The 24,595-nt window shown below is 38.4% G+C and overlaps 1 protein-coding gene across 2 annotated transcripts in view; it reads left to right on the top strand.

Moving 5' to 3' along the window:
• Positions 1-6,636: 6,636 nt before the first annotated feature.
• The window catches only part of GRB14 (growth factor receptor bound protein 14), a 109,775-nt gene continuing 91,816 nt past the window's right edge, over positions 6,637-24,595 (top strand). For both annotated transcript variants that reach the window (XM_087861107.1, XM_045780709.2), the window contains exons 1-2: positions 6,637-6,985; positions 8,257-8,389. In XM_087861107.1, coding sequence (XP_087717233.1) covers positions 6,795-6,985; positions 8,257-8,389 — 324 coding nt within the window. In that variant the 5' untranslated portion in view covers positions 6,637-6,794. The remainder of the gene's footprint in view (positions 6,986-8,256; positions 8,390-24,595) is intronic.

Raw genomic sequence — 24,595 nt, 5'->3', positions numbered from 1 at the left:
TCTCTCTCTGTCAAATAAATAAATAAAATCTTTATATATATATATATATAATAAATATATATAAATATAAATAAAAAATAAATAATATATATAATATATATAATATATATAAATATATATATAAATATATATATAAATATAAATAAATAATAAATAAATAATATATATAATAAATATATATAAATATAAATAAATAATAAATAAATAAAATAAAATCTTTATATATATAAATATATATTTGCAGTCCTTTATATATAAATATATAAATATATATAAATATATATAAATATAAATATATATAAATATATATAAATATATATAAATATAAATAAATAATAAATAAATAATAAATATATATTTGCAGTCCTTTATATATAAATATATAAATATATAAAAATATATATAAATATAAATATATATAAATATATATAAATATATATAAATATATATAAATATAAATAAATAATAAATAAATAATATATATAATAAATATATATAAATATAAATAAATAATAAATAAATAAAATAAAATCTTTATATATATATATATATATAATGAGAAAAGAAAACTGCAGACCAATCTGACTCATGAACATAGTTGCAAAAACTGTAAATAAAATAGTATCAAACATCAAAAATATATAAGCAAGAATAAGCAGGGTTTATACTGTGAATGTAAGTTAGTTTACCATTTAAAAAACATAATTCATTAGTTTAATAGAACCAAGGAGGAAAACCATCAACTCAGTAGATACAGAAAAGTTGTTTAATAATATTCAATATCCACTTTCGATAAAAAAATTTTTAGTAAGGGGTGCCTGGGTGGCTCAGTCGGTTAAGTGTCTGCCTCTTGATTTCTGTTCAGGTCATGATCTCAGGGTTGTGAGATCAAGCCCCGAGTAGGGCTCTGAGCTCAGCAGGAAGTTTGCTTGAGATTCTCTCTCCCCCTCTCCCTCTGCCCTCCTCCTCCACCTCACCACTCCCCAACTCCCCCAATTTTTTTTTAGCAAAAAGCAGTATGAGGGAAACTTCCTCCCTTATCTTATAAAGAATATCTATGACAAAGGTATGACAATATTTTATTTAATATCTACTCCTTCAAGATCAAGAATAAAACTAGAATCTGAGCTATCCTCACTCGTATTCAACATTGTACTCAAATCCCTAAACAGTGTGGTAAGGCTGGAAAAACACATAAAAGATATGAAGACCAGAAAGACATAAATAAAACTGTCATTATGCATAAATAATATATGGTCATCTATATTGAAAATTTAAAAATGTTTTCAGTTAAATTTTTAAAATTAATGCATGAAAGTAATTATGTGGATAGAAAGATCAATACACAAAAATCAGTTGTTTTTCTCATCACAACAAATCATAGAAAATAAAATTTTAAAAAGGTATTCAAAGTAGTAAAAATATCATATATCAAGAACATGTCTAATAATATGTGTAAAATATCTATGTAGAAGACCATAAAACATCATTGCAACAAATTAAAGATATAACCAAATGGAAAGATACAGCAATTTCATGGATTGGGAATATTTTTTTTTAAATATTATTTCTTTCTAAACCAATTTATAGATTTATTGCAATCCAATCAAAATCCCAGCAGCTCTTTTAAAACTTGTGAAGCTAATTCTAAAATTAATAAATTGAGGAAGAAAATGAAATGCCTTGCTTTACTGAATATTAAGATTTTTATAAATCATAATAATTAAGGTAATGTGATTTTGGTATAAATAACGATAAATAAACCAATGGAGTAGAAGAGAGGGCCCAGAAAAGGTCCACGGACAGGTAGACAATTAAATTATGACAAAAGAGGCACTGAAAAGTTGTGAGGAAAGGAAAATCCTTTCAATGAATGAAGCTGTAAAAATTACCTATCTATATGGGAAAAAAATAATCTTTACACCCTCACACCTTCACACTTTCATGCACTAGAATAAAAATATCCGTCTTGTTGGATCACAGATTTAAATGTGGAAGGCAAAACAATAAATTTCTGGAATATATATATGGAAAATTTCTAACAGTATATAAACAAATAATCATAAAAAATAAATTTGGCTATTTAATACTTAAGAACTTCTATTTATCAAAAGATACCATTAAGAATTAGTTATAAGATGTAAGACACAGAATGGAGGAATATACTTACAAAACCTAACTAACAAAGAGCTGGTAACTGGAATATATGAAGAATTCCTATAAAAGAATAAGAAAAAGACAGACAACATAAAAATGGGCAGAGACTTGAATTGGTACTTATCAAAAGAGGATGTCCAAATGGCAAATAATCACCTGAAAAAGTCCTCAACCTCATTATTCATCAAGAAAGGGCAAGTTCCAAGTTGAGATATGGCTACATACTCAACTAGAATGTCTATTGTGAAAATTCGAATAATATTCCAATCCTCAAGGATGTGAAGAACTGGGGAAACTTATGCTGCTGGTTGTGAAATTGATACAATTATTTGAGAAATTGGCAGAATCTACTAAAGCTGAACACACACATAGCATGACCTCACAATGTCACTCCTATATACCCTCCAGAACCGTATACACATGTGCATCAAGAGACATGTACAAAATGTTCCTTACAGCAGCATTAATAATAGTCAGAAGCTGGAAATCATCCAGATGCTTATCGGTAGAATGATAAATAAACTGTGGTATTTACATACAATAGAAGAATGATCGAGCTACAGCTACTTGTAAAAGAATATTGTAAATAAAACCTTAAGGGAACCAAGTCTAGCACAGAAGTGTCATACTGCATGATCCCATTTATATAAAGATCAAAACCGGACAACCTACTTTATCCTGCTTTAGGGGTGGATACTTACGGTTAAACTATGAGTTGATTACCATGAAAATCTGGATTGGAGGGAGAGGCTTTTAGAGGACTGACTGCAATTCATGACCTGACATCAGTGTTGGCCTTGTGATAAGTCGTCATACAATTTTGTCTGTGAACTTTTCTTTTTGTATGTTATCTTTCCTAACATAAAGGGTTAAGAAATTTGATTTGATGAGAAAGGGAAGGGAGAGAATAAAGCAGGGAGGACACCTTTTCCATGAAGAGTAGAAAGGCTAGGATCCCTAGGGAGAGACAGAAAAGAGAGTTGCATAGGGGCAGACAATGCTCAAAGTGGGGGAGGGGCCAAGAGACAAACTTCTTCCTTTGCAATTTTACAGGTTCAAGTCAAAAAGGACAATAGCCACTCAGGGGAGGATCCAGTCTTTGGTACCAAGATACCTGCCTTGGTGTTTCAGAAATCTTAGTACCAAGATATCTTAGTGTTACAGAAATCTTGGCACCAACATATCTGCCTCATTGTTTCAGAAATCTTCGTCAATTATGGGAAGGAAAATCTCCCTTTATAACTTCCTTTTTGATGAAAAAATGCCTCTGTATTCTCTTAGACTGTACTAGATCTGATAGTATTCTGCTTTTATATTGCATAGTTCTTTATTTAGAATCATTTTTGGAAACCCTTTAGATAGAAAAACTAGTTCTTTTGTTGGCTTGCTTCAAAAATGTGAATGAGCTAATTCTAATAATTCTTGGTATAGAGCCTCCAGGTATCTAGATGTAAATTCAACATTTAATACCAGTCTACAAGACACAACTACTTAGGTCTCATTCCTCAGAGACGTGTTCTTTTTGCTTTTGCCCCTGATAACTGCAGGTATTATAATTTTTGCCATGGGGGTTAGAGAAGGAGTATAAAGCCTGCAAATGGATACTCTCTGGACTTTCACTAAAAGAAAATGCCTGGAGAGGGGAGACACGATTGAGATCTCATTCCAGCAAATGAATACTCTTTCTTGACGTTAAACCTTTCTACTGGGAATTGAAGCAGGACACACTATTGGGAAATAGTACTTCCAGTGATTCTGAAGATATAAACGGTTTTCACCTATCCTTTTCTCTGACAAAAAAGACAGCCTGCTCTGCTTGTGTGTGTGTGTGTGTGTGTGTGTGAGAGAGAGAGAGAGAGAGAGAGAGAGGGAGAGAGAGGGAGAGGGTGTTGCTGGGAGCAGGGCTGGGACAAACTTTAACCACTGATTCGCCCTCCTGTTAGATGCTCAGAGTATTCCATTTTATTTTATTTTATTTTTATTTTTTTACATTTTAAAAAATATTCTATTTATTTATTTAAGAGAGAGAGCAAGAGAGACAGGGGCAGAGGGAGAAGGAGAAGCAGACTCCCCTGCTGAGCAGGGAGCCCGATGTAGGACTTGATCCCAGGATCCTGGGATCCTGAGCCAAAGGCAGACGCTTAACTGACTGAGCCACCCAGCCACCCCACCCCCCCAAGTATACCATTTTAGAGGAGAAGTGGTTGCCTCCAAGAGTTTTGGAAGAATATAGGGATGAAGAAGAAAGAAGAGGGAGGAGGAGGAAGAAGAAGAAATAAGAAGAAGAAGAGGAGGAAAAAGGAGGAAGAGGAGGAGTTGTTTCTTTATGTCTTTAGTTCAAGTTATCTGCAAATACATAACCTCTTTTTTATTTTGCTGGAATGGCTTCAATATATCTGGCTGCTTTTACATGAAACTCTCTTAAAACCCACATGTAGAATCCATACCATATTCAGGGACCTGGATGTGCGTGAGGGCTTTGCCTGGCACACAGCATCAATACATATTAACTTTCACCATGATGAGTACTATTATTTTATCCTTGAGGAGAGCTACCATTTTGTCCTTCCATGGCTATTGCGCTGTAGAAAGTCTCCTGGAGACCACACCCACCATGTGATCGGCACCGATGCTGCTCTTTATTGGGTCTTAATTTTAACATCAGAAAAATGAAGAACTTAGATTCCATAAGCTCTTTGACCCAAAGATTTTCCTTCCGTGGAGTCCTCCCAGTTTCCTCACAAGCTGGGAGTTAGTGACCCCTGGTTGTTAGCAGTGGTTGGTGCTGTGTTGTATGTGTGTCTGTGTGGAAGAAAGGGTTTTGCCCACTTCAGGAGGAAGTCTGCCTTTCCCTAGGCAGGGGTTGTGGAGGTTAAGAAAACCTGGGGAAACAGATGCTAGGGACAGGTGTTACCTAATTTGGTCAAAGAATGAGTGTGTAAAACATTTGGAAATCCTCCCCCGTGCACTGCAGTGGGGGAACTTACAGGAAGAGAAGAAACAGAGTAGCACCCAGAATTTCAGAGCAGGACTGCTGTACCTCAGAGGGTGAGTATAATGTAATTATAGTAATCCACCCTTATCTGCAGAAATAGGTTTCAAGACCCCCCCCCCCCAGTGGATACCTGAAACCACGGATAATACCAGACTGAACCACTTATACTGATTATGTATATATCTTATATACATATATTATATACTATATATACTATGTTTTTTCCTCTACATACATATCTGTGATAAATTTTAATTTATAAATTAGGCACAGTAAGAGATTAACAATCATAACTAATGATTAAATAGAACAATTACAACGATATATTATAATAAAGGTTATATAAATGTGGTCTCTCTCAAAGTATCTTAAGGAACTGTACTCACCCTTCTTCCTGTGATGATGTGAGATGATAAAATGCCTACCTGATGAGATGAAGTGAGGTGCATGAGGTGTGCGTTGAGAGGAACCTACTGACTTTCCGACTATATCTCAAAAGGAAGGTCATCTATTCCAGAGGGAGGTTGACCACAGGTAACTGAAATGGAGGAAAGTGAAATCACAGAAGGGGGCACTACGGTACTATTTCAAAGAGTCTGGGTTTTTAAGATGGGATCTTCCGAATTGGAAGCTCAACTGCACTGATTGGGAGGGCTATGTTGTACAAGCTATTGAGCCCCATTTTCCTTATCTGTTAAACGGGGTAAACATCTAATTTGTGAGGCTGTTGCGAGGGTGGAATAAGACAAGGCAGAGTGGGGATTCATTACATGAGGGCTGCTCTTATTAAAAGAAAATTAATATTTTTTCCTAATTCCCACGACACCTTCAGGATTATTCACGCCTTACTAAGAATTCTGAAACATCTCAGTAGTTTCCTATACTGCTTGGATAGTACTCCCTGCTCCCTCATCCACCCCTTTCCCCCGCCCCGTCTAAGGCTGCAGGAGTGGAAGGAAGAAGAGGCACGTGGGGGGAAGGACTGGGGCAAACCTAGCCCCTGGCCCCTGGCCTCCGGCCACGGTGGGGCCTGTCATGGCGGCCCAGCTACAGCTTAGGTGATCTCAGAACCAGAAGAAAGGAAGGGTCTGGGGGTCAGCGCCTCCCAGACCCCAGCCCCGCCGGCGCTCCGCTAGGCAAGCCCCGCGGGAGCGCCGGCTCACATGGGTCCCCGCCTCCAGCCGCGCGGGCCCGCCCTGACCCTGGGCTCAACCTCGCGCTCGGGTGCCCACCTGGGGAGGTGGCGGCCCGGGCCTCGCGCGCGGGCCGCCGAGGGCCGAGTCCCGGCGGCGCGGGACCTCCGCCAGCGCCCCGGCGAGTCCCGGGCCGGGTGCGGGGCCCGCCCGGCGCTCGGCGCCCTCCCCGCCCCCTCCGCGCCTCGCCCCGCCGCCCGCGGCCCCCACCCACCGGCCGCTCCTCCCCTCTCCCCACCCTCCTCCTCCGCCCCCTCCCCTCCCCCGCCGCCTCGCCGACTGCTCGGCCGAGCGTCTGAGCCGCCCGGGCCCGGAGCGCAGGCGGCGAGGCCACCGCACCTGCAGCGCGCTCGGGCTGCCAAGCAGGCGCTTCGCCTCCCGCCGCCCGGCCTCCCACTCCCCCCGCGCCGGGTCTCCCGTGACACCCGAGACCCCCCCGGCCGACGACAATGACCACTTCCCTGCAAGATGGGCAGAGCGCCGCGGGTAGGGCGGCTGCCCAGGACTCGCCGCTGGCCGCCCAGGTGTGCGGCGCTGCCCAGGGGAGGGGCGACGCCCGCGACCTGGCGCCTGCCCCCTGGTTGCACGCGCGGGCGCTCCTGCCCCCTCCGGACGGGACCCGCGGCTGTGCTGCAGACAGGTAGGCAGCCCTCGGAGGGCGCGGGGGAGTGTCCTGGGTTGGCAGCCGGCGAGGGGCTGAGGAGGCGGTCCTAGGGGGTGAGCCATGTGCCCAGAGCTGGGCCAAGTTTGTGAAAGTCTCTGAAGACAATTCCCTTTGAGCTGGCTCCTACCGGCTCAGCAGGACATTGCGATCTCCCAGCGCCTTATAAATAGCATCACCGTTTCATTGAGAGCTCCTGGGCGCTCTCACCTCTGCCCATCCGTGTGAACTAGGAGGCCAGGCTAACCACCCCCTTCCTCCCTTCGTGGCCCTGTACTAAAAAAAAAAACCCAAACCAAAACAAAAAAACCCTAATCTTTTTTATTTTATATATTTAAAAAAATCATAGTATAAATGAGTTCACCTCCCACATAGAGTCTTACAGCGACCCTGGAGAGGCAAAGCAGGGATTGACATTTGAGCAGTCTTGCTGTTCAGCAGGAAAGAATAGAGGCTTTAAAAGGTTTCCCAATCTCCATAGCATTCAGCACTAAGTGCCTTTAGAGTTCACAATTTTGCACATACTTTAGGAAAGAAAAAGACTGCAATAATACAAAAATCTGTAGTCCTTTATGTTCATACATTGAAATGGTACTTTTTTTCCCCCCAGATTTTCAAAGTGCTTCAACTTCACTGAAGTTAAAATTACTCTGCAGTGGACTAGAGTACATTTATACTAGCAAGTTCTATTCACTTACCTCTTCAAAAACACTGCCTTGCGGTTTAGTATCTATAAGCACTTGAAAAATCAACAGACTGTGTGTGGGCAACATTGTGAATGAAATTTGAAGTGAGATGAACCACAGCTATAATTAATAAACCATAACTTCCAAAAGTGATTAGTAAAATAGCATAGGGATGAATTCATTAAATGTTTGTAGACTTTGTCAATTTAATGGATCCATAAAAATGTCTAACTTCTCAGGATGGTTTTTGCATCAATAATTATATAGTCTGTATTTCAGCTTGGAAAATTATCAAAAATGCTGGTAATGGGGTTTCTATACCTAGTGATTTTTTTAAAGGTCCCCCCCCCAAAAAAGGATAGGAATACTATAGAAAATTGATTTATATCAATTAACAAATTTTATTTTGACCCACAGAAAGTACATCACAGAGTTTTGCTGTATACTTTATATATTAGTGTTGTCACAGAGTGGTACATGTTGGCCTTAACTTCTTAATCCTGTCAGCAATTATATTTTACATTCCGCTTTATGTAAATTACCTCCTATGTTCTCTTGGTGTAGGAGAAAAAAGAAAGATCTTGATGTTCTGGAAATGCCATCTATTCCAAACCCTTTTCCTGAGCTATGCTGTTCTCCATTTACATCTGTGTTGTCAGCAGGCCTGTTTCCCAAAGCAAATTCAAGGAAAAAGCAGGTATGCATTTTAAAATTTTCTAATTCAAAAATCTTAGGAGTTCTAAATCCATACAATTTTTTAAGATATTTAGTAATTAATAATATTAACAAAGGAGCGGTATGGCCTATTTTAAATGACTATTGGCTGACAAAGTTTTTGGCCTTTGAGGCCTCAGTTTTCACAGCTGTAAAATGGGAATGTTAAAACTTACCTACCAGGCTTTTGGGATGGGTTAAATGAGAGAATGTATGTAAAGTACAGAGTCTGGGAGCTATTATTAGTTACAGGGTAGGTGGGAGAGTTATATGTGATAATAGATTAGTCAGAAATTGGAGGAAGGTATTGGGGTGTGAAAGGGATTGGCTGATTGCTTTAATACCTTCTTTAATTTTCCACATTTTCAACCCAAGCCAACCTCATTTACTAAAGGAAAATAGTATAGTGATTCTGTGGCAAAAGGTAATTGGAATTGAGAACGCAACATGACTTCCTTACCAGTAAATTCCTCCGTTTGGAGGCTTCTGGCTACGGAAGACAGGTGACTTCTTAGTGATGATGAGAAGATGGACTTTACTTTTATGATTTTGCTTTCTTTCTCAGTTTCTAGTTTGAGACTGACTTAGGCAAATTAGATTTCAAGGACCCAGCAACTATGGGGAGATCCATCATGATTATACATTTTGAAAAGAAAAATTAGTGTATCCTAGAATAATCCCATCTCTTCTTAATATATTCTCTCCCAATTTTGAATCAGCAAAACAAAAAGAGGCTTCACTAGGCAAAATGTACCTTGTTCTTGAAGGATAGAAGCAATAAATTTTAACAGTTAGATACTTGCAGTGAGGAGTGGAGAGAAGACAGTTGATCATTTCCCCACATCTGTTGTTCTCTTTCCTTTTTTCTGCACTTTTACCACCTATGATGTGTTCAATAATGTATGTTTATGGTTTTAGGAATGAAGGAAATACCCTAAGGAATAAATAGGTTCTTGATAACATAAAGCAATAATAAAGACAGGAGGGAAGCATTCCATGGTCTGTTGGGTTTTGATAGAAGTCTGGTATAACAAGGCATATATATATATATATATATATATATATATATATATATATATATATATATATATATTTGAGGGGGGCGGTTTGAAGTTTAATTGGTGCATGTGCTTTTTGGAAAAGGACTCGAGAAAGTGGGAGTAAATATTCCCGGAGCAGAGGTATGTTCTCAATTAGAGACTCTGATGGGGGAGGCAAGTCCTTAAGTGGGCGGGACTGTGACTTTGGATGAGGAGATGAACAAGGAGGAGATTCTTGAGAGCTTTATTATCAGGATGAGGTTTAAAGTCAGAACCCAAGCGAAGAACAGCCCTGCTGAAATATCTGGGCCTTTTAAGAGCTTGGCTTTTGGGTCAGGATATAAGATGGGAGTATGGGTGATAGATTTGATTGTGTGTCATGATGGTGGAAAAATTGATGATTGCCTGTGGGATCCAGAATGGGAAAAGGAAATGTCTGATGATGACATAATAGTCACCTGGGGAATTTAATAGATTATTTCCCTATTTATGGACGGCCTGCTGTGTTCCTTGCACTATCCTAGGTTCTGGGGCACTGAGCTAAGCAAAAATCCAATACAAAGGGTGCTTACCATGATGGGGCTTTGATTTGGAGTTGGGTTATGACTTAGGAGTTGAACAGAAGAAGAGGAGTAGAAGGGGAGAGGTTCAGGCTTATTCTCACTTTGATTTCTAGAATGAACACTGGGAGAATGCCTGTGTGTGAGAGATGTCAGTGGGGCAAGGTTTGTTCTGAATAGAGAGCAAATATGCTAATAGAGGGAGAATCAAAGAGAGGGTGGCTCTGGGTGCCAGGGTCTAGTCAGGGTGTGCCCTAACGGTGTGTAGTCATCATCCTAGAGTAAGACATCTTGTCTTGGGGAATGATAGCATTTCTTCAGGTCAGGTTTAGCAAATTGGCAAAATGGGAAAAGGGTGATATGTTACTCTTGACTCCAGCTGGTTTCCTGCTCTGGCCTTGTGTCCTATTTCCACAGTGACCTTCTCAGAGAGCAGTACACCCACACAGACAGCGGTGCTGTTTCATGAGCAGAGAGTTCTGGCCCACCTCCTGGAGACCAGTCCCAGAGGGGTGATCCCACCCGGGAAGGGCCCTTCGCGCTGATCTCTTCCTTTGCCCAAGGGTTGAGATCTCTGTGAGGAGAAGGATGTCCCAAAGTTGGGAAAGAGGAAGGTTCCTTTTTACATTCTTTTATGTTTCCCACCTACACTTTGCATTTAGAACAGATCCTTTGTTTTTATTCCTTTATGTATTGCTCAGTTCTTTGGACTGAGTGATGCTTCGGAAACAGCTGACTCTATGTCAGTAATTTCCCAGGCTCAGTATCTTTGTGACACAGATGACCCTTTTTCAAGCTGGTATTTCTGGCCTGATTATCTCTGACCTTCAGTTGAGATGATGTAAATGACTGGATGTGATAGGTTTCTATTGACTATTATTTATGGTTGACACATTACAGGAGCTGATGTCTCTTTTCTTTATATTCTCTCTTCCATTTGTTTTGTTTAACCATTCCAGTCATTTTAGCAATTCTTTTCTCCCTGTAGAAAAAGTGAAGAATTGCGCTTGTTATTTACGAATAATTGACCAGAAAGTTTGAAAGAATCCAGACTAGACATGTTAAATTTCATGTGGCCTTTCAAAACCACAGTCAAAAATCATTTTACAGGCCATAATTTTTCTTTTCTTTTTTTCTTTTTTTTTTTTTTACAACTTGAGGCACCTACATAATGCATGAGTAGTAAAGTGCACTGAAGCCACAAACAGGATATGCTTTATCTCTGTTGGAAAATAAAATGCCTCAAGTGTATAATACTTACTGTAGGCTTTCAGTATTTTTATTTTAAAATAAGAGCTAGAATAAGATAGAATATGGATTCTTCCTTCTCTCTCCTTCTTGTTATAATCCTGCCCAGATATATTTCCTAGGCATATTTCCTTGTGTTTACCAATAAAGCAGATTTAAAGCAGATTCCTTTAAATATATGGTCCAGAAAAATTACTTGCAATCTAGACTTTATATTAAAAGTGACTTAACTTATGAATTTAGATCTCTCTCTCTTTCTTTTTTTTTTTTTTTCTATTTCTGATTGAAATTTACCAGGAAATCATCCCTTAGCACTTACTATTTGAAGAAAGGGAAAGAATAAGAGATCCTTAGCCCTTGCAGAAGAATCAGTGTTTGTCTTGTGTTTGTCTACCCTCAGGTAATTTCTGTGCTGGGACTTAGCTTGTGCTGTAGTTCTGGTTAATTGCTTCCCAGGACTTTGTAGTACAACTTATTCAAAATAAAGTATCTGAAGATTTTAAAGATAAAAAGATACCCATGAAAAACTGTGTTGTGGAGTGTTCGAGCTGGAAAAGAACTTTGAGGTCATCTAGTTGAATGCTGTTTTACAGATTAGTAAACTGAGGCTAAGAAATGCTGTGTGGCTGATGGTGGCACAGTGAGGACCTGGAATCTGCATTTCTTGAGGCTTTGAAGAGTCTTTTTAAGGAAGGTCCAATTTCCACAGAAGTCGAAAACTGTAAGAGTAGCACAAGGAATAAACATGCCAGTGCTGTTAGTTATAACTGCTCATAATACCAGAGCAGGGGTAATGGTACCGTTAGTTAATACTCATTTAAGGACGTAGATTCTTTTTTTTTTTCCTTCTTCTTCAACCATAACTATCTCTTTGTGTTTTTATCTTCTAACTTTCTTCTCCACCTTCTCCCTAAAATTGGTATGAACAATTTATCAAATAATTGACTTATCACCAAATAGGATTTACTAGTATTACTAATAACCAGCTTTTGTGTGTAGCTTACAGTCCACAGTTAGAATACCAAGAAGTTGTCTGTTATCCACATTTTATGAGTTTTTTGAAAAGTGCAAAAACCAGAAATGATTTGCTTGTACTCTTAAAATTTAAATAAAGGGAGATCAAAAGACTATCATGTCTGACTGTGCTTTGCCCCTTACCACACTGTTTCCGATCTATTCTGTATTGAATTCAGCCTTTTTGTACATCTCAGAAAAACAAAATATCTTTCAAATAATTAGGAAATTAGTTTTCATATGCTCTGCCTTTGATTTATTTTTTCTCTCACATATCAGGAACTATCAAAAGACAAGTTCATCTCTCCCCAGATTAATGGGCCTCTGATGTCATTCCTTTGTGATGCTAGTAATTAACCCAATTTGCATAGTCCTGTAGGAATCTTGCATGGCTGTTACATTAACCAAACTGTCCTATACTCATTTCTCCAATATTCACAGGAGTAGAAAGCAATAAATTATAGTCTCGTATTCCCATTTTCCAGATTCAGCAATTAGCAAGATTTTGCTTCATTTGCTTCATCTATTCCTTTTTGAAATTTTTTTTGTCTTTGTTGAAGTATTTTAAAATGAATCCTAAACATCCTCTCATTGCATCCCTACTAGTTTTGTATGCACCCTGAATAATATATTGTCTCCTATAACCAAAATGTCGGTATCGTCTATAACAAAAATAACAATAATTTCTTGGTATCATAATCAGATTGTCTCAATTGGAATGATACATGAAATCCTCAATTTATAAACTGGTTATATTTCAAAAGTCCTTAAATTAGCTCTTTGGAAATTTAAATTCATTTTCAGATGGAAACAGCATCATAAGTTGCATTTAGGTTCCCCCAGGCCATTTTACAAATTCCCATTTAATGTGAAATGAAATGCAAATATCTTATATATGCAGAAAAAAATAAATAGAAACAATACTTGCTCCTATTAGGGTTTCAAACAAATATGTCTTTCCAACAGCAATTTGCTACTTCTGAATGTTGGCACTTGATGAATATCATTTTTCTTAGGAGGAATTTGAAAGTACGCAGATCTTTGTAGCAGTATTGAAGCGGGCATTAGAGGAGGACTCTTAAAGGGTAGTCACTGGACCACCTTTCTCAGAATCAGCAGGAATGCTTGTTAAAAATGTTGATACTCAGACCTCTTGTAAAGCCCACTGAATGACAGTGTCCTGGTGAAGGGCATAGGAATTAGACTAATTTTTTTTCTCTTTGACTTCTGTGGAAAATCAGGGGTATTCCTATTCCCTGTCACTTTTAGACTCTGGGGCAGTCTGACCTTTCAAAATTGTGCACAATATCATTTAGTTGAGAAAAGGTAGGAATATTACGAACGGACTTTAGTTGGTATTTTATCCAGGTATTGATTGTTTGGAAGAAACAGCCTCACATGAACTAGTCTGAAAGGTTATGCTATAGTCCCTGAAGGCCAAAAGTCCACTGATCTCATGAGAGATTGGAATCGGGGAGTAGAAAGTTAGCCAAGATCAAGGCAGCCACTTTCTCCATTCTTCTACAAGCACAGCACATAATCTCTGCTTCTCCTTCTATGTCCAATTTATTCTCACATTTGTCTTCAGTCTTGCTTGTCCTGATTGCATGTCAGTGCACCTGGCCCCTGATGGCCACCCCATTAGAGTAAATCTTTCCTCCTGTTCGTGGTTCAGCACTTGGTAAGTGACTGGAGTCTACATCTGGAGAGAGCTTTTGGCTCGGTCTGTCCAGCTCTTATTGAGTCAGCTGTAACCAAAGGAGCTCAAGGGCCTGGACCACTGCTCAGCCAAGTTTGTGAGAACACATTCTGTGAGCAGGAAGTTCAGCTTCAACAGATATGGTGTATGAAGGTGGGGAAGATACAATGGATGACTAGTGCCCCAGGAAAAAAAGATCTCAAACAAACAACAGTGGACACAAAATCAAAGCCTTTTTATATACCTATGATATATGGTGATCTACCAGTTAGTTTAGCTGACTGGCCTAGACAGTTCATAGTGTCTACTTCCTTTGCTTGAATTCACTTAATTCAATTGAAGCATATTTACCTGACAGTGGCTTCAGTTCATGCCACCCTTCAGTGATGGTTCTCTTTCTTGGCCATTGTCTTGAACTTGCATCTTAGTGATGTCCCTTAGCCTCTGCTGACAGGAGCTACCAACTCAGGATTCTCCCTACTGCATGCTGGTTACTTTCATTTGTAACAGAAGACAGCTGTCTCTTCCTATTTTAAAACTTAAATCTCCCAGCAGATCTGCTTGTCAAGGTTTTATTTCCAGTTTGAAGGTTGCCTCTAATTCTTGGTTAATTTGCAGGGTACATTTGCAATCCAACCTTTATCTGCAATATGGGTTTTATTTTTCACTGCTCCTAAAAGCTCAGCCTCTGGTTTGTTTTTCCCTAGGGGCATATATTATGTTCTTTCAACAGAAGGAAAATTGGAGCCATTCATGGTTCAATATAAATGTGGATCTTAATTAATATAGAAAAGCTTTCTGCAGTCTTGTGGATGTTGCTTTTAAGCATGTTAGCTTATATAGAATAGTAAGAAATTCCATTGTGTAAGGATACACGGATGTGTATTTGAGCGGGGATAGGCAGACTTGGGCATTGTCCTTTTGGCACTCTAGATAAGGGATAGCTCAATGGAGAACCTAGGAAATGGCCATAAGTCTTTGTCAAGGCACGGGAGCAGAAGAGAGCCTTTCAAAATCAATTTAGGAGAGAAATGGGAAAGCTGATAGAGGGAGAGCATTCTTTACTTCTTGTCCTTCCCTTTGGTTCCACTCATTTAGCATTTTTCAAAGCTACAGAGAAAATAAACACAGGAGGATTAATATTCTTTTTTTTTTTAAGGTTTTATTTTTAAGTAATTTCTACACCTATTATGGGGCTCGAACTCACAACCCCATGATCAAGAGTCTCATGCTCTACCAACTGAGCCAGCCAGGTGCCCCAGGAGGATTTACATTCTTAACTAGTTCCTCAATTCCAAAAGATCATTTATAAGAGGACTGTTTATTCACATACCTTCGTCCATAGATGAAATGTTACATGTGGTGGTTATGTTGTTAGGGAGCCAATAAAAGTTTTTAAATCTATAATAGTTCCAAAGAATGGTACATTTACAACATCCTGGGCACCATGTTTAATATTGTTTCTATGGAAAGATAGGAGTCAGTATGATGCGATTCAAAATACTGGACTGGAAATCTGCAAACCTAGTTTTTAATAATATCTTGCTGCTGCTGAGTGATGTGATATGAGCCTTTTGCCCACACTTTCTAGGCCCTGAGAGTGCTACAATTTTATTCTATTCGTAGAGTGAGTGATTCTGGTGGGTTTTGAAGTACTAATGACTCCATCTAGTAGGTACAGAACTTTTAGGAGGCTTGTTTGGTCCCACTGGCCTCAGAATTTTCCTCTTAGCCTTTGTTCAGATCTTCCTACGTGTTCACCATCCCTCCTGTGATAAAGGGTACATTTGGGTGTCATAGGACAAGGAGCACAGTAGCCACCTTTATGGTGATGATAGGGGCAGGAGGGGCTAGTTAAACTAGAAATTGCATGTCAAAGTCAAGGTCCAAATAGTAGAGAGTCAGAAAAGGTGTCACATCTGAGATGGGCCATGTTAGGTGGTGAAATTCTATTTAATCTTGGAAATAAGGAGGTGACATAAGATGTGAAACATTTGAGGCTGGCATAGGTCCAGTGCATTTGGTTCTGCTTGGCTTAAAGGGTTGAGATGGTCATAACCTCTAAGTCCTTCTCCAAATTTCTCTTGCTCTACCCTCTAGTAATCTATTTGGTCGCTCAAGACAGAATCCAAGGAGACCTCTTTCTGATCTTTTGTCAAGTACTGCCACACTTTTCATGGCAATATTCTGGAATCCATAAATGTCTTTCTGTCTTCACTGCTACCATCCCAACTTCAGCCACTACCTTCTCACATTCTAGAGGCATAAAACGGCCTTTGTCTGTGTCAGTCTATTTTGGTCCATTCTCCATACACTTGTTAGAAATGAACTCTTAGAAATGTAGATCACATCATGTCACTGCCTGGTTGAAAACTTTTTGATCAATTAGCATGAAGTTCAACTTTGTACCTTGGCCTGCTAGGATTCTACCTGATTTGGCTTTCTGTCTACCTCACAAACCTCTTCTGCATTCTACTTTTTGTTGATTATATTCCAGCCACAGAGGAGGGACAGTCCTACCTGTTTGTGAACTTGGCATCTTTTATTCTACCTCAGAGCCTTTTGACTAGACTACCTACAGTATCCCTCACCCCTCCACACTTGCTTTTGTTTTATCTTATTTTCCCCCAATCCATCACCTTTTCCAGTGCATTTCCTTGGCTGTACTTAACATAATATGAATTGTTGCATTTATCTATTTGGTCTAATTATTTATTGTTTTTCCCTCCAAGTGAAGTATCTTGTGTTCCTTGTTCTTGGGTTCTTTCATGAAAAGAATGAATGAGTAAGTGGATTATTGAAGATAAATAGTTCAAATAAATGTTAATAAATTGTGTTTGACATATTTATTCTAATCATGATTAGTTATCTTCTTCATCAAATTAAAAAAGTATGGGGCACCTGGGTGGCACAGCGGTTAAGCGCCTGCCTTTGGCTCAGGGCGTGGTCCCGGCGTTATGGGATCGAGCCCCACATCAGGCTCTTCAGCTATGAGCCTGCTTCTTCCTCTCCCACTCCCCCTGCTTGTGTTCCCTCTCTCGCTGGCTGTCTCTATCTCTGTCAAATAAATAAATAAAATCTTTAAAAAAAAAAAATTAAAAAAGTATTTCTAATTCTATTGACAGTATTTATTAAAAAAATTAAATTATATGCTAAGATCCTGGGCCAATAAGATTTTTAACAGTATATATCTTTTGCTTTTATTACACACTTAGACATTTTGTTCATGTGTAACAAAATTAATGGATATATTTCTGATTTTGTACATTATACTTATTTAATGAGATTATAAATAAAAAGTGTTTGGTGAACTGCTATACTTCCTTCCAGCTTACTGTGTGTATTTTAAAAACCCCACATTAGAAAAAATTAAGTGGAAATATCAGTTGGGTTCATAATACAAATCTCTCAGAGCAAGGAGTGGTAGGTGTTAGCAAATGTTTTAATTATTAACTATTAATATCATTGCGGAACGACTTGGGCCAGTGCTCATGATGTAGAAATGCAGACATATATCCCTTGACTATATAAAACTTTCCAAGGGATGTGCAAACTCACAGGTTTAAGAGAATCGTTTTCGGATCCTCATGTTCCACATGTACTTTTTCCTAAAACTTACCTTTCTGAGAACCCACCTGCGTTCCTAATAACATTCTCAGCTGGTGCATTCCCCTGGGGCATGTAAACCTCCAGGGCGTCACACACAGGGAGAGCTTCCTTTGATGATTAATCAAAGCACCACAAATCAGAAGGGGTTCCTGTCTTTTTACGCGGTAAATGAATTTCTGTTAAGGAGAGACATGATGAGGAATGAGAATTTTGGTTAGTGTTGAAATGTTCTGAATTCAGATATATGATTGCGTGAGGGGACTGACAACAGCTTTTACTTCTTATTTTTCAGTTTTTAATTATTGACTTTAATTTCTCTCTCTCCTGATTCTTGTCAGAGAATATGTAACCTTTGAGGGAAAGTTTCCTAAGAACAAAGTAAATAGCGCATCAGCATGAAATACTGAAATAGTATTTTGTCACGTATTTAAATGTATTTTCTGCTATTTTCAATACTTGGGATAAACCAATAGCTGAAAGAAAATGTGCCTGTGAACACCTGAGGTGCTGTGGGTTTGTGCTGCAGGTGAGGTTCCCTGGGAAGCCGACTTGGAGCACAAGTTTGCCTGCAAGGAGTTTACTGGAGAGAGGTCTTGAAAACTGCCTGTGGGAACGGACAGAGGGAGAAGCTGGGCTTCAGTGCAGCCACAGCAAAGGCCTCAGTAGATCCCATGGGAGCTCTGGAGCTGGGTGGGCCTTACAGATTTGTTCAAAATTGGGGCAAAGGGACTGGGCTCCCCAGGAAGGGCCTGCCCATGGCAGCTCTCTTCAGCTGAGTGCAATGGCAGGAAGGGAGGACTTAGCTCAGAGGGCTTGGTGGCTGGTGCTTGCAGATGGGAGGCTGAGTGCTTCAGCCCTGAAGTGGGCAGGTCTGGAGGGTGCCACAGCATCTAATAGTTAGTAATTCTGATTCTTCTAAATGCCACAGAAATCCTTTCTGAAGCTACAAGATTTTTGAAGATAATTGGATAAACTCGAGGAAATACTTTGTACATGATTTTTTTTTAGATTTTGTGTGTGTTATTCAATATTGTGTTTAAAACTGACTTTGTAAAATCATATCAAATCACATGAGGAATGTATTTTAATAGGCCAATCAATTACCATCCCATTTTATCATAAAATACTTTAATATTTTCCACTTTCTTTTAATAACAAATATACTGGCTATTAGACTAATTTCTTTAGGGTATATACATCATTTGCTTTCATTAAAAACATCAGAAATTTTTATCTTGACGGATAGTGTGTTAATGGAGTTATTTTTAATTTTATACTTGGTTTTTATTTAATTACATCCAAAGGCTGAAAATCGAGGTAGGAATGTAAGCTTACACAATTACCAAAGGAATTCCATGTCCTTCCTACCACTTCATGATACACCTCAGCGCTCTTAGTTCTGTATTATTTTAATTTTGACTGTTTTCACCTATTTCTCTTATAAGATATAATCTGTAATTAATTTTCAGTGTTTTTAAATATATTTTTTTCTCAGAATGCATACCTTTATTTGAATTGAAAAGTAAAGTTGGACCTTATTTGATAGAATATAAGTCTAATTTGGCTGACTGATTCGAGAGTGAGGACTACCTTTTTTAATTATATGGCTGACATTTTCCTTAGATTGAATAAACTAAATTTATAGCTCTAAACTTTTGATGAAAATGTATTTAAAGCTCATTAGAAGACAATGGCATTTTATTTAAAAAATTGGGAAGAAGTCATGCAAAAACCTCACTTGTATGTTGGTTTGGCCAAGGTGTGATAAAATCAACGCTTTACCCCCCAATTTTTCTGTGTATTAGTTTGAACAAACTGCCTTTAAGTGAGAGAGTAACATATCATTAATGGTAAATCCTCATTGATAAACTATCCAGAAATTGAGAAAGTGAATGAATCTGATCAGTAACAAATCTTTTTCAACTCAGATGGTTTCCAATTCATTGTTTTCAGTTATGTTATTAGAGGCCCTAATTGATTTATTGGATGATGGACCATGAAAAATGAATTTTAGCTCAGATGGAATTTGATGATCGACATTGCTTTCTACCAACTCTGCACTCTCTTTTTTTTCTCCCTTACCCAGCTTAATATTTCTCTCTGGTACATATCATCCGGCATATTATATGCTCCCGCATATATGTGTTTATTTTCTGTCTTTTTCCCACTGAAACATAAGCCCTGTAACGGCGGGAACTTTGTTTTATAAACTACTCAATCTCCAGCTGATCGAACGATGCCTGACATTTAATAGGCCCTCAATAAATTTTGCTGAATCAAAAAATAAATTAATAAATTAATGAGTGGGGGAGGAGCAGAAGAAGTGGTTATTATTAAGTGAAAGAATGAGGGAATATTTGGGAATGTACTGATATTTTAATATGAAAGATAAAGAGTTTGCAAGAAAACTTAGAAAAGTGAACTTTAGTTTAGTTCCTGGGAGGGGTCCGATATTGTTAGATGTTAGAGATCCAAGTCAGGATAAACGTTTGAGTATTGATTTACCACTATTAGCACGTTCTAAATTTGGATTACCCTTACTCAGAATAAGTTCTGTTCTTTGTCTCTTGGTCCCCTTGTGGGTGTTTTCAGTCTTACCAGCCTGTGTGTGCCAGTTAAAAAGCACGTATACTTTATGGGGCTGAGTCCAATAAAAGCTTTTCAATCAACCCACATTCATAGTGGAAGATTACTTTCATTCTTGGGAAGGGTGACATATGCGTGTGAAGCCCAGTATTCAGATGAAAGGAGTACTTTGGTATTATTTAACTGTGTATTGGCAAGACTTGAGCCAGTATCTAGTTTCTCTTCAGAGACATTTTGCATTATGTTACAGTACTCTTACTGTGCTGTGCCAGGGAAATTAAGATCAGCTGGAACACTCTGTAGGTCACTGGCTTGGAATCTCAGGGCACTGGGAACTTGATGTTTTGTTTTAATGACCTCATTTAGGCTAAACCTGTCTTTGTCCCAAAGGCATAAGAGCCTCTTTACAAAACCATGTCTGCACCTTGGGAAATACATGGGTAAGTTTTAGAGAAAAGTGACTAAATATTTGAAGGCATTGGGTCAACCTCCACGTACAGAGTACTTGATAAGTGATGACTCATTAGTTAAGGAAAACGAAGAGGGCGTATAATTCAAGTCCCTTCAACATCGTTGTAGCCATCAGATTCCATGATGTCTGAAACATACTTTGATGGTTCAAGGGGGTATTTTTAAGAAAGATGAAAGGAAGAAGTGTTTACAGGTCATGTAGCAGTTCATGGGACTTGGGTTCTGGCAGATGCTTTCTACAGAGATTGCCAGAGGATGTCACTTTTGTGGAATGAAGCACCTCCTCCATATTTCTCAAAGTGAGACTATATGATGTGCGTATACATATGGGGTGTGTGAGGATTGTGGGAGGTCCATATGGGAAGTTGCATGATAAACATGGAACACCTTTCTGGAACAATCATTTTAATTGAAAATAGGGGGAAATATTTTTATATTAAAATAAACACTCCTGTTTTATGAGCAGAATGCACAATTTACATGAATTTTTAAGAACAAATTTAATACCTTAACATCATTACCTACCCAGAGATGGCAAGGGCTGTGTAAGTTACTTTCTTTTGCATTTTCATTAGTTCTGGTGGAAAAATTTGAGAAACACTAGTGTTGTTTTCAGTGTTGTGGGAAGTGGCTTTTTGTAACCCTTGGAGGATTGGTTATCAACTCTCTTTTCCTTCCCAGCTTTTCTCTAACTAAAATTCTTTCTCTCTAAAGCTTCTCTGATTTTATTGATACCTATATCATTTAGTATTGAGGCTTTTGGGTTGTTAACCATTTGAGGTGTTTTTTCCACTCTGCTTTCCTGCAGCAGGAAGCAGGAAGCCGGAAGTGTGGCTCTCACCAAAGTCTCTGAAGACCACCTTATTTTGAAGACCTACTTCTGTGCTTATTTTGATGTCTCAGCAGTTTGGGGCATTTTTAACTATTCTTCCCTTCTTGAAACACTTTCTTGACTTCTGTCTCTTATGGACTTCTGTGTAGGATCTCAGTGTTGGTTTCTTTAGGGTTTTGCCCTAGAACTTTTTGTTTTCATCATAGTTTCCTTTTATTGCTCGAGTGATCTCACCTACTCCCATGGCCTCAACAACAATATACATAGACGTCAGTTATCCTGGGCTGCCTGCTAGATATCTTCACTTATACAATCCATTGACATCTCAGGCTCTGCATATTCCAAACAGAATTAATCCTTTTTCCTCTTCAACTTGTTCCTTCTATGTCTCTCTTGGGCGTGGCATACTCTACCCATACTAAAAATAAAAAATCTTAGGTCTTCTTAATCTCTTCACTATTCCTCTCTCTCTTCATCTGATTGGTTACAAAGTCCTCTTGGAAAAACAACTCTTGACTTTATCCATTCTGCATTAGGTGTCCTGCTTTGAGATAAACTACCAGGTCAGTTCTGTTGCATTATCAGTCTGTTTACTTATCAGTGTTCTGCTCTCCAGGAAGCTCTGTAGAGGCAGCAAGAGCCAAGTCTGCCTTGGACATCAATGCATTTCCAGACCTTAGCGTTGTGCCTGGCACATCGTAGGTCCTCTGTAAATACTTGCTGAATGAACAGAAGGTTCAGATAGCAGCACCTTTACCCAAAGTAGGATTCATTTCTAAAATATCTGATAGATGACCATCCATATGGTCTCCTTGAGCATTTTCAATGATAATGAGTTTATTTTGCTTGTGATCAATAAAACCCCTATATAAATGCCTTCTTATGAACTGCATGAAAACCAAGGTTGTGTCTAATTTGTTAGAATAAAATTTAGTTGCTTAGTTTTTTGGTAGGATTTTTACCTTTCCCTATTTAAATCTTAATTTTGATCTGCTTTCCCCGTATGTCAGAATATTATTGAATTGTATTCTTTTATTACAGTAATTGTCCCACTCAGCTTTGCTTCGTATGCACATGGGAATAGATGACATTAATATCTTCATTCAAGAAGGAAAGAAAACCTTGCCCTGTTAGCCTGCCCTCAAGGGTGATGCTGGTGGATTAGTCAACACTAAGTTTCCTCAACATGTTGCTAATCCATTCAAACAATATTTGTTGTCTTCTTTGTACTAGTCATTGTGTTTACATTTGTCCCTTGAACAACATGGATTTGAACTATGTGGGTCCACTTATCCAGGGATTTTTTTTGGTAATACTGTAAGCATACTTTCTCTGACTTATGATTTTCTTAATAGTTTTTCTTTTCTCTAGCTTACTTTATTGTGATAATACAGTACATAATACATATAACACCTAAAATATGTGTTTATCGGGGCGCCTGGGTGGCACAGCAGTTAAGCGTCTGCCTTCGGCTCAGAGCGTGATCCTGGCGTTATGGGATCGAGCCCCACATCAGGCTCCTCCACTATGAGCCTGCTTCTTCCTTTCCCACTCCCCCTGCTTGTGTTCCCTCTCTCGCTGGCTGTCTCTATCTCTGTCAAATAAATAAATAAAATCTTTAAAAAAAATATGTGTTTATCGACTATTAACGTTACAGGTAAATCTTCTGGTAAACAGCGGGTTACTAGTAATTAAGTTTTTGGGGAGTCAAAAGTTATATGTGGATTTTTGACTGTTTGGGGGGTTGGTGTCCCTAACCACCTGCATCGTTCAAGGGTCAACCATATAATTATGTTGTCATACTTGTCTTACTCTATCTTGTCTATCAGCAGCATTATGAGGCATTTCTCAGTTATTCTTTAGACATCAAGATATATTCAGTTCTAGATATTCCTTTGACCTATTGATACAGAGGCTTACTTAAATGGTAATAACTTAGGGATTATTATCAGTAATGTTTATTCAGTTCTTACAATGCACCAGATGCTGTGCTAAGAAGATAATAAGTTTTATAACATCCCCTTTTCCCAATACGTCAGTGAGGTAGACACTATCATTATATCCATCTTAAAGTGGAGGACATTTAAGTTTAAGAAATATTCTATAATTTGATCAAAATTGCACAGCAGGGAAGTGACAGAAGCCAGATCTAAACTCAGACTGTCCTGTATCAGTAAGATTTACAGACTCTTATTAACCCTTTCTTCCTTCCCTCCTCCTCCTTCTTCTTTTTTTTTTTTTAACTTTCAAAAATATTTGAAAACAATAAAGGAATGTTTTTAATAGGCCAGGCCTATACTATGAGTAGCATTAAAGGGTACAGTTCTAGAGGTGGACATTGCTGAGACGTCACTCTTACGTGGCATAACCAATGTGCCTAAGGGAACAGAACCAGTTTTAGATTATTCCAAAGGTTCTTTTCACTCAACATAAACTTTCACTCAAGAGTTAAATCATACTGTATTGTATGACAGAGCCGGGACTTGAACCCAGATTTTCAGATTTCAGTTCTAGCCCTGAGTACCTAACACAAAATTGATAGGTAGCATTCTGTTTAAAAACTGCATATAAAATACCCCCTTTGTGTTTTCAATGATTACAGATATTATTGGTGAAACATGGTCTGTGATAGTAGGAAAGAGTTGTCTTTTAAACTGCATGTGAAACCCAACTTTAATATATCCTGATCTTCCTTTACCTCTAGTGTTTTTCTTGTGGTAGTGGTATATTGCTTTTAGGAAATAACAGAAGTCCTTTTTATTGTTATTTCAGGAAATGTCAGAAATCCCTTATTATTATTTTTTAATTTGTAGGATTTTTAATGATTTTTTTGAAACTACCAGGGAAACTGGATCATTCTCAAATCAGGATGCATTCTGACTGAAAGAGTTCAGCTGTACTCTGGGGTGTTAAATTAATTTTCATTGACAGACACTTGCCTAGGATTTAATTGAGATTTAAGTTAGTAAAAACCCAGCCTTGTGGCCTAGAGAGCAATTGGACGAAGTAGATGAAGTAGAGAGGAATGTATTTTCTCAGTCTTTTTCTTTCCCCTTGGACAGAACCCAGGTCACCTGCAGAGATCAGGATGCAGACCTGTCCCCCATTAGCAAGTCAGACACACGTCATT

Source organism: Ursus americanus, chromosome 1 (genome assembly GCF_024610735.1).
Source record: "Ursus americanus isolate L20-20 chromosome 1, mUrsAme1.1.p, whole genome shotgun sequence".
NCBI classification, from domain to species: domain Eukaryota; kingdom Metazoa; phylum Chordata; class Mammalia; order Carnivora; family Ursidae; genus Ursus; species Ursus americanus.
The sequence above is the reverse complement of the archived record's forward strand: the minus strand, read 5'-3'. Positions and strand labels throughout refer to the sequence as shown.